Below are 11,542 nucleotides of genomic sequence, written 5' to 3'. Positions count from 1 at the left end.
AACATGGCCAAGATGTTCAAATGTTCATAGATGACCAGCAGGGTCAAATAATAATAATCACAGTGGTTGTAGAGGATGCAACAGGTCAGTACCTCAGGAGGAAATGTCTGTTGGCTTTTCATAGCCGAACATTCAGAGATAGAGACAGCAGGTGTGGTAGAGAGAGAGAGTCTAAAAACAGCAGATCCGGGAAAAGGTAGCACTCTGGGGAACAGGCAGAGACAGCAAGAGCGGTTTGTCGCTCCAGTGCCTTTCCGTTCACCTTCACAACCCTGGGCCAGACTACAGTCAATGACCTACTGCAAAGATGAGTCTTCAATTAAGACTTAAAGGTCGAGACCGAGTCTGCATCTCTCACATGGATAGGCAGACCATTCCATGAAAATGGACTCTATAGGAGAAAGCCCTGCCTCTAGCTGTTTTCTTAGAAATTCTAGGAACAATAACAAGGCCTGTGTCTTGTGACCGTAGCGTACGTGAGGTATGTACGGCAGGACTAAATTGGAGAGAAAGGTAGGAGCAAGTCTGTGTAATGCTTTGTAGGTTAGCAGGGAAACCTTGAAATCAGCCCTAGCTTTAATAGGATGCCAGTGTAGAGAGGAGTAATATGGAGTATATATGATCACATTGTTGGGTTCTAGTCAGGATTCTAGCAGCCGAGTTTAGCACTAACTGAAGTTTATTTAGTGCTTTAGCCGGGTAGCCGGAAAGTAGAGCATTGCAGTCGACTAATCTAGAAGTGACAAAAGCATGGATGAGCTTTTCTGAATCATTTTTGGACAAAACGTTTCCGATATTTGTAATGTTATGAAAATGGAAAAAACTGCCCTTGAAATACTCTTGATATGTTCAATGAACACTGTTTATAACCGTTCATGAGCACCAGTAATGGACAGTTTGGACAAATGAAAATATGTGAAAAGATATATGAATGTAGCTAGATTAACTTTTGGCCAAAAATTAAATCTATCTAGTTTATTTAATGTATATATGATTTTTACAGTACAAATAATCCCAGAGGAAAGTACAAACACATGATAGAATGACAAATACACTTATTTCCAATATATTTATATTCTTGTCCTCCTAGTAGTGAATTGAACGTACTACTGTATGCAGAAGATTGAGTGGATTGTAAATCAGTGATAGCTCGCTACAGTATCTTCGATACACGACGACCAGTGACGGCACAGGCGCTAGGACCATGCAGTCTCCAGACAGGCGAAGGAAGTCTCAATCACAGCTAGCTAGCTAGCAGGCTAACATTGGTATCTGTAGTTTTCTGAGCGAACGGTATGGATTCATATAAATAATCGTTTGATTGAGGTAAGAAGGGGTTTGATGAATAATGTATGACAACATATACATCTTGCTACCTGTCCTCAAACGCTGTTAGGTTGTACATCGACAAGGAAGCAGACATTGTAAGAAAATAGCTAGTTAGCTATAGCTAGGTACTATAGACACACAATGTAGCTATGCATGACGAGTAGCTAACAGCTTGTTGTCATTAACACTAACATTTGCCAGCACTAGAGTGGCCGATGTTTGAGTTGCATGTTAGTAACTGAGTTGCCTTGCACTAAATAAAGAGTTGTTTGACTTTTGAATATGAACTTTTCGGTGACTGGAAACAACGTAGGTTGGCTACATAGCTAGTTAACGTTCGCTAGCTAGTTAGCATGTTAGTTAGCTGTAGCTAGCTACCAACTCGGCTAACCACTGCTAGTCATTTGTAAACAATTATCTATGGTTTGACTGTTGTCTGCATTGAACTGTTCTTAGGTATCATATGTTTTATGGGGATATATTGCATGAAACTGAGATATCATGCTAACACTAGCCAGCTATGTATTCCATTGGAAATGTAGTCGACAGCTAACTAACATTCCTCTACAGTACAGCAGTTGCCCAATCAATGCATATACAGGCCCACTTTGTAGTGTCCTGTTGCGCAAAGAGAACAATCAGGATACAGTCAGATAAGGATATGAATCACGATTAACTAGCTAACGTTAGCTTGTGTTGCATTCATTGTTTCTATTCTAGTAGCCTTTTGTAGTATCAAATCAAATGTATTTATATAGCCCTTCGTACATCAGCTGATATCTCAAAGTGCTGTACAGAAACACAGCCTGAAACCCCAAACAGAAAGCAATGCAGGTGTAGAAGCACGCATTATCACGTCACTTCTTGGGAATGACTGCGTGAACACATGTGGCTAAGAAAGCTTTGTTGACAGTTTAGGATACTTGATTTAGGCCTAGTTCACTTTTTGTTGATTGCCATAGCTGGGAATATGAATGTATTTTGTAAACATACATTGATGACTAATCATATACAGTATATAAATGGGTAATAAGTGAGTTTTCTAACCCTGTGTTAAAACTCGACCAGAACTGAGGGTTCTTCTTGACAATAGAAGCACCTCCTACACTAACACTGTAGAATGAGGGTCCAAGCCAGTGTGGAATGCCTGGTGGTGTGTGTATGTTAGAGGTCGACCGATTATGGTTTTTCAATGCTGATACCGATTATTGGAGGACCAAAAAAGCCGATACCGATTAATCAGACAATTTTTTAAAATTTGTAATAATGACAATTACAACAATATTGAATTAACACTTATTTTAACTTAATATAAAACATGAATAAAATCAATTTAGCTTCAAATAAATAATGAAACATTTTCAATTTGGTTTAAATAATGCAAAAACGAAGTGTTGGAGAAGAAAGTAATGTGTGCCATGTAAAATATGTGCCGTGTAAAAAAGCTAACGTTTAAGTTCCTTGCTCAGAACATGAGAACATATGAAAGTTGGTGGTTCCTTTTAACATGAGACTTCAATATTCCAAGGTAAGAGGTTTTAGGTTGTAGTTAATATAGTATTTATAGGACTATTTCTCTCTATACCATTTGTATTTCATATACCTTTGACTATTGAATGTTCTTATAGGCACTATAGTATTGCCAGTGTAACAGTATAGCTTCCGTCCCCCTCCTCGCCCCTACCTGGGCTCGAACCAGGAACACATCGACAACAGCCACCCTCGAAGCATCGTTACCCATCGCACCACAAAAGCCGCGGCCCTTGCAGCGCAAGGGGAATAACTACACCAAATCTAAAAGCGAGTGATGTTTGAAACAGTATTAGCGCACACCCAGCCAACTAGCTAGCCATTTCACATCAGTTACACCAGCCATTAGGCTGATAGGCTTGAAGTCATAAACAGCGCTGTGCTTGGGAAGAGCTGCTGGCAAAACGCATGAAAGTGCTGTTTGAATGAATGATTACGGGCCTGCTGCTGCTCAGTCAGACTGCTCTATCAAATCAGACTTAATTATATAATTACATTATAATTACATAATAACACACATAATAACACACTTAATTACATAATAACACACAGAAATATGAGCCTTTGGTCATTAATATGATCGAATCCGGAAACGATCATTTCGAAAACAAAACGTTTATTATTTCAGTGAAATATGGAACCGTTCGGTATTTTATCTAAAGGGTGACATCCCTAAGTCTAAATATTCTTGTTACATTGCACAACCTTCAATGTATGTCATAATTACGTAAAATTCTGGCAAATTAGTTCGCAATGAGCCAGGCGGCCCAAACTGTTGCATATACCCTAACTCTGCGTGCAATGAACGCAAGAGAAATGACACAATTTCACCTGGTTAATATTGCCTGCTAAACTGGATTAGTAGTTATAACTAGTGATTATGATTGATTGTTTTTTATAAGATAAGTTTAATGCTAGCTATTAATTTACCTTGGCATCTACTGTATTCGCGTAACAGGCAGGCTACTCGTGGAGTGCAATGGTTAGAGCATTGGACTAGTTAACTGTGCGGTTGCAAGATTGGATCCCCTGAGCTGACAAGGTGAAAATCTGTCGTTCTGCCCCTGAACAAGGCAGTTAACCCACAGTTCCTAGGCCGTCATTGAAAATAAGAATGTGTTCATAATTGACTTGCCTAATTAAATAAAGGTATTTAAAAAAGAAATAATAATAATCGGAAATAGGCGCCCAAAAATACCGATTTCCGATTGTTATGAAAACTTGAAATCGGCCCTAATTAATCGGCCATTCCGATTCATCGGTCGACCTCTAGTGTATGTAGTATTGTCTGTCCTTTTTAGTTTTTCCTGTGTGATACTAGCTACATGCCTATTTGCGTCTGCTGTGTTTACATATCTATGCTTACTTATTTGTGTGTGTCTCCAGACCCAGCCATGTCTCAGCTGGAGAAGAAGGCGGGGCTTCTGAGAAGGACGTCCTCCTCTAAGAAACCCCTGAAGGAGAAAGTGGTGCTGATGTATGATGAGATCTTTGCGGTAAGATGGAGGGATGGAGGGAGAGAAGAGGGATGGATAGAGAGAGAGAGAGAGAGAGGGAGGGAGAGAAGAGAGAGAGAGAGGGAGGGAGAGAAGAGGAAATGATGGATAAAGATGAGACGAGTGGGGGAGAGAGAGCGAGAGGGAGGTAGAGAAGAGGAAATGATGGATAAAGATGAGACAGAGAGGGAGGTTTGTGCAGAGCTAAAGGGATATGGTCAAGTGAAAGAGTAAGAGCATAGGGGAAGAAAGAGTGTTAAAGGGGAAGAAAGAGTGAGGGTCGGGACAGACAGACAGGAACAGCAATTAGGTTGGTGGACTTGCTCTCATAGTTCCTTTCACCTCAAAAAGCACAAGAAAGAGAATTTCAATACCCACCATCTCAGATCGTCCTGAAATCATTTTCTGTACTTAGTAACGGATACGATTATCATTCCTGAAACATTATTTTGTTGAAATCTAATTTTATCTCTAAGAAATTAAGATAATTGATTGCACCCAAATTGGCCATTTTCATTGATAATATTCAGATAATATTCAATAAATATAGTACCCAACATCTGATTTGGACCACACTTCTTCCTACCAATGAGTAAGACATAATGAATCCCCCCCAAAATTGTCAAATGCCACCCATGGACCCCCCCATGCCAATCCCACCCCAACAACCAGTATACAGTATCAGTTGTCTATGTTTGACAAATAGTATGAAACTGTGGCTTGGAGTATTGCTTCTCCATATTATGTCATGTATTCCCTGTGAATCTGGTGATGTTCTTTTTTCCCCTGTTCAGAGATATTAGTAATTGAAGTCGCTTGCATTATTTACAATTAAGTAGTGTGACAGTACCATGATTTTACCACAAGATGTCGCTGTTGTTACTATACCGCAGCACAAGTTTATCAATTTTGCTGGTCTCTTGTGTTTTTTTTTTCATCTTTGGGTAAAAAAAACGTTATATTTGGCTCATTATGGAAATAAATTGTGTGGTCACCCTCACAATTCAAGCCAGTCCTCCATGAAAGCAATTCAGTTTGTCCCAAGTTCTTAACTGACTTGCCTAGTTAAATAAAATTAGCAGCCTATTGCTTCAACCCAACTCTCCTTGAATAGTCCAATAAGTGGCCACTCTCTGAGATTCTCATATGAAGACTTGTCCTACAAGCCCAAAACTTTGATGGAGAAATGAGCTACGGACTAAAATGTTGAGACAACCCTAAGAAAATAAGTAATTGCATGTTTTTCAATAAAATGATATGGAAACATGTCTATATGTGTTGTGATGAGGGGCATTTACCATTAAACCCAATACCATTACATAACACTATACAGTGTGTGTTTGGGACTTTTACCATTGAAGACCATTAGAGACCATAACATAGAGACCATTAGAGACCATAACATAGAGACCATTAGAGACCATAACATTGAGACCATTAGAGACCATAACATTGAGACCATTAGAGACCATAACATAGAGACCATTAGAGACCATAACATAGAGACCATTAGAGACCATAACATTGAGACCATTAGAGACCATAACATTGAAGACCATTAGAGACCATAACATTGAAGACCATTAGAGACCATAACATTGAGACCATTAGAGACCATAACATTGAGACCATTAGAGACCATAACATTGAGACCATTAGAGACCATAACATTGAGACCATTAGAGACCATAACATTGAGACCATTAGAGACCATAACATTGAGACCATTAGAGACCATTAGAGACCATTAGAGACCATAACATAATGACCATTAGAGACCATAACATAGAGACCATAACATAGAGACCATTAGAGACCATAACATAGAGACCATTAGAGACCATAACATTGAATACCATTAGAGACCATAACATAGAGACCATTAGAGACCATAACATAGAGACCATTAGAGACCATAACATTGAAGACCATTAGAGACCATAACATTGAAGAACATTAGAGACCATAACATAGAGACCATTAGAGACCATAACATAGAGACCATTAGAGACCATAACATTGAGACCATTAGAGACCATAACATAGAGACCATTAGAGACCATAACATAGAGACCATTAGAGACCATAACATTGAGACCATTAGAGACCATAACATTGAAGACCATTAGAGACCATAACATTGAAGACCATTAGAGACCATAACATAGAGACCATTAGAGACCATAACATAGAGACCATTAGAGACCATAACATTGAGACCATTAGAGACCATAACATTGAGACCATTAGAGACCATAACATTGAGACCATTAGAGACCATAACATTGAGACCATTAGAGACCATAACATTGAGACCATTAGAGACCATAACATAGAGACCATTAGAGACCATAACATAGAGACCATAACATAGAGACCATTAGAGACCATAACATAGAGACCATTAGAGACCATAACATTGAATACCATTAGAGACCATAACATAGAGACCATTAGAGACCATAACATAGAGACCATTAGAGACCATAACATTGAAGACCATTAGAGACCATAACATTGAAGACCATTAGAGACCATAACATAGAGACCATTAGAGACCATAACATAGAGACCATTAGAGACCATAACATTGAAGACCATTAGAGACCATAACATTGAAGACCATTAGAGACCATAACATTGAGACCATTAGAGACCATAACATTGAAGACCATTAGAGACCATAACATTGAAGACCATTAGAGACCATAACATTGAAGACCATTAGAGACCATAACATAGAGACCATTAGAGACCATAACATTGAGACCATTAGAGACCATAACATTGAAGACCATTAGAGACCATAACATTGAAGACCATTAGAGACCATAACATAGAGACCATTAGAGACCATAACATTGAGACCATTAGAGACCATAACATTGAGACCATTAGATCTGCTGGAGCCTCATGGTGTGCTTGTTCACCAGGAATGTTCTAGCAGTAACTAAGACAGACCTTTTCTGAAGGGAATAAACCACACACAAAGGGGCTGTTTCCTGGACACAGACTAAGTGTAAAAGAAGGAGAAACTGATTTGCTTTCATGGAGGACTGGCTTCCAACCATTTCAGAACAAGCTGAGATGATGGGTGTCATGGCTGAGATGGTGGGTGTCATGGCTGAGATGGTGGGCGTCATGGCTGAGATGGTGGGTGTCATGGCTGAGATGGTGGGTGTCATGGCTGAGATGGTGGGCGTCATGGCTGAGATGGTGGGCGTCATGGCTGAGATGGTGGGCGTCATGGCTGAGATGGTGGGCGTCATGGCTGAGCTGAGATGGTGGGCGTCATGGCTGAGATGGTGGCGTCATGGCTGAGATGGTGGGCGTCATGGCTGAGATGGTGGGCGTCATGGCTGAGATGGTGGGTGTCATGGCTGAGATGGTGGGCGTCATGGCTGATGGTGGGCGTCATGGCAGATGGTGGGCGTCATGGCTGAGATGGTGGGCGTCATGGCTGAGATGGTGGGCGTCATGGCTGAGATGGTGGGCGTCATGGCTGAGATGGTGGGCGTCATGGCTGAGATGGTGGGCGTCATGGCTGAGATGGTGGGCGTCATGGCTGAGATGGTGGGTGTCATGGCTGAGATGGTCATGGCTGAGATGGTGGGTGTCATGGCTCATGGCTGAGATGGTGGGTGTCGTGGCTGAGATGGTGGGTATCGTGGCTGAGATGGTGGGTGTCGTGGCTGAGATGGTGGGTGTCATGGCTGAGATGGTGGGCGTCATGGCTGAGATGGTGGCGTCATGGCTGAGATGGTGGGTGTCATGGCTGAGGTGGTGGGTGTCATGGCTGAGATGGTGGGCGTCATGGCTGAGATGGTGGGCGTCATGGCTGAGATGGTGGGCGTCATGGCTGAGATGGTGGGCGTCATGGCTGAGATGATGGGCGTCATGGCTGAGATGGTGGGCGTCATGGCTGAGATGGTGGGCGTCATGGCTGAGATGGTGGGCGTCATGGCTGAGATGGTGGGCGTCATGGCTGAGATGGTGGGCGTCATGGCTGAGATGGTGGGCGTCATGGCTGAGATGGTGGGCGTCATGGCTGAGATGGTGGGCGTCATGGCTGAGATGGTGGGCGTCATGGCAGAGATGGTGGGTGTCATGGCTAGATGTCATGGCAGATGGTGGGCGTCATGGCTGAGATGGTGGGTGTCGTGGCTGAGATGGTGGGTGTCGTGGCTGAGATGGTGGGTGTCGTGGCTGAGATGGTGGGTGTCATGGCTGAGATGGTGGGAGTCATGGCTGAGATGGTGGGCGTCGTGGCTGAGATGGTGGGAGTCATGGCTGAGATGGTGGGTGTCATGGCTGAGATGGTGGGAGTCATGGCTGAGATGGTGGGTGTCATGGCTGAGATGGTGGGTGTCATGGCTGAGATGACATGGAGCGACTCTCTGTCTCCTCTCTCTCCAGAAAGAGGATCCAGCCAAGAACAACTCCCGTTTCTGGGATGAACTCTTCCTCATGAAGGTAAGAGAGAACAGCTGTTTACATGTGTTTACAAAAGGACCTGTTTACATTACATTTGTTAACAGAATGACCTGTTTACATTACATTTGTTAACAAAATAACCCATTTGCATTTGTTTATAAAACTTTTAGCTGTCCTTTGCGTTCTAAAAAGGGAATTGCTGTCTAACTATAACCTCGATGCACCCCCCTTCTCTCTCTCCCGTTCCCCACCCTCCTTCTTTCTGTGACCTCCCAACCCTCCCTCCACCCCCTCCCCTTTCTCACCCAACCCTCTCCCCCCTCTCTCTCTCAACCATCTTCCCCCTCTCTCTACCAACCCTCCCTCTTCCCCCACTCTCTCCCTCTTCCTCCCCCTCCCCTTTCTCACTCAACCCTCCCCCTCTCTCCCAAACATCTTTCCCCTCCCCTCTCTCTACCAACCCTCCCTCTTCCCCCACTCTCTCCCTCTTCCTTCCCCCTCTTGCTCAACCCTCCCTTTTCCACCCACCCTTACTCTACTCTCTCTCCCCCTCTGTACCCCCCCTCCCCCAGGTGAATCTGGAGTACCTGGAGGCCAAGCTGGAGTCTCTGGATGGAGATGAGGTGATGAAGATTAAAGACAACATCAACAGTCTGTTCCACCACTGTGTTCAGGCCCTGACAGAGGAGCACCAGATCAAAGTGGTCAACGCCCTGCAGGTCAGTGGGAGTGTGTGGGGGGGAAGGTGTGTGTGTGGGGGGGAGGTGTGTGTGTGGGGGGGGAGGTGTGTGTGTGGGGGGGTGTGTGGTGTGTGTGTGTGTGTGGGGAGGTGTGTGTGTGTGTGGGGGGGGGGAGGTGTGTGTGTGGGGGGTGTGTGTGTGTGTGGGGGGAGGTGTGTGTGTGTGTGGGGGGGGAGGTGTGTGTGTGGGGGGGAGGTGTGTGTGTGTGTGGGGGGGAGGTGTGTGTGTGGGGGGGGGAGGTGTGTGTGTGTGTGGGGGGGGGGTGGGGGGGGGGGGTGTTCCACTATTGTGTTCAGACCCTGACAGAGGACCAAAATCGGGATTTTAGGGATTATAGCTTTCACCTGGATTCACCTGGTCAGTCTGTCATGGAAAGAGCAGGTGTTCCTAATGTTTTGTACATTCAGTGTAAGTTGCATCAGGTGTGTGGACTGAGGTGGAACAAAACCTTGCACATCCTGTGGTTTCCCAGGACCAGGGGTGAAGAACACTGCTCTACAGACCTGTTATGGTGCTGACGTGGCTATAGACAGGATGTATTGATCTGTTATGGTGCTGACGTGGCTATAGACAGGATGTATTGATCTGTTATGGTGCTGACATGGCTATAGACAGGATGTATTGATCTGTTATGGTGCTGACGAGGCAGAAGGTATTGATCTGTACAGGGACCTGTTATGGTGCTGACGGGGCTATAGACAGGATGTATTGATCTGTTATGGTGCTGGCGGAGCTATAGACAGGATGTATTGATCTGTTATGGTGCTGACGAGGCTATAGACAGGATGTATTGATCTGTTATGGTGCTGACGCGGCTATAGACAGGATGTATTGATCTGTTATGGTACTGACGAGGCTATAGACAGGATGTATTGATCTGTTATGGTGCTGATGAGGCTATAGACAGGATGTATTGATCTGTACAGGGATCTGTTATGGTGCTGACGGGGCTATAGACAGGATGTATTGATCTGTTATGGTGCTGACGAGGCTATAGACGGGATGTATTGATCTGTTATGGTACTGACGGGGCTATAGACAGGATGTATTGATCTGTTATGGTACTGACGGGGCTATAGACAGGATGTATTGATCTGTTATGGTGCTGACGGGGCTATAGACAGGATGTATTGATCTGTTATGGTGCTGACGAGGCAGAAGGTATTGATCTGTACAGGGACCTGTTATGGTGCTGACGGGGCTATAGACATGATGTATTGATCTGTTATGGTGCTGACGTGGCTATAGACAGGATGTATTGATCTGTTATGGTACTGACGAGGCTATAGACAGGATGTATTGATCTGTTATGGTGCTGACGCGGCTATAGACAGGATGTATTGATCTGTTATGGTACTGACGAGGCTATAGACAGGATGTATTGATCTGTTATGGTGCTGATGAGGCTATAGACAGGATGTATTGATCTGTACAGGGATCTGTTATGGTGCTGACGGGGCTATAGACAGGATGTATTGATCTGTTATGGTGCTGACGAGGCTATAGACAGGATGTATTGATCTGTTATGGTACTGACGGGGCTATAGACAGGATGTATTGATCTGTTATGGTACTGACGAGGCTATAGACAGGATGTATTGATCTGTTATGGTACTGACGGGGCTATAGACAGGATGTATTGATCTGTTATGGTACTGATGAGGCTATAGACAGGATGTATTGATCTGTTATGGTACTGACGGGGCTATAGACAGGATGTATTGATCTGTTATGGTGCTGACGGGCTATAGACAGGATGTATTGATCTGTTATGGTGCTGACGAGGCTATAGACAGGATGTATTGATCTGTTATGGTACTGATGCGGCTATAGACAGGATGTATTGATCTGCTATGGTGCTGGCGGGGCTATAGACAGGATGTATTGATCTGTTATGGTACTGACGAGGCTATAGACAGGATGTATTGATCTGTTATGGTGCTGACGAGTCAGAATGTATTGATCTGTACAGGGACCTGTTATGGTACTGACGAGGCTATAGACAGGATGTAT

At 43.8% G+C, this 11,542-nt stretch overlaps 1 protein-coding gene across 1 annotated transcript in view; it reads left to right on the top strand.

Moving 5' to 3' along the window:
* Positions 1–1,180: 1,180 nt before the first annotated feature.
* armh3 (armadillo like helical domain containing 3) overlaps positions 1,181–11,542 on the top strand; it is a gene marked incomplete at its 3' end in the record, with an annotated part of 18,564 nt that continues 8,202 nt past the window's right edge. The window contains 4 exon segments of the mRNA XM_042314452.1: positions 1,181–1,326; positions 4,246–4,355; positions 8,772–8,828; positions 9,362–9,508. Of these exon segments, the coding sequence (XP_042170386.1) occupies positions 4,254–4,355; positions 8,772–8,828; positions 9,362–9,508 (306 nt within the window).

Source organism: Oncorhynchus tshawytscha, unplaced genomic scaffold, assembly GCF_018296145.1.
Source record: "Oncorhynchus tshawytscha isolate Ot180627B unplaced genomic scaffold, Otsh_v2.0 Un_contig_7510_pilon_pilon, whole genome shotgun sequence".
Lineage (NCBI taxonomy): Eukaryota > Metazoa > Chordata > Actinopteri > Salmoniformes > Salmonidae > Oncorhynchus > Oncorhynchus tshawytscha.
This window is presented reverse-complemented; position numbering and strand designations above follow the sequence as displayed.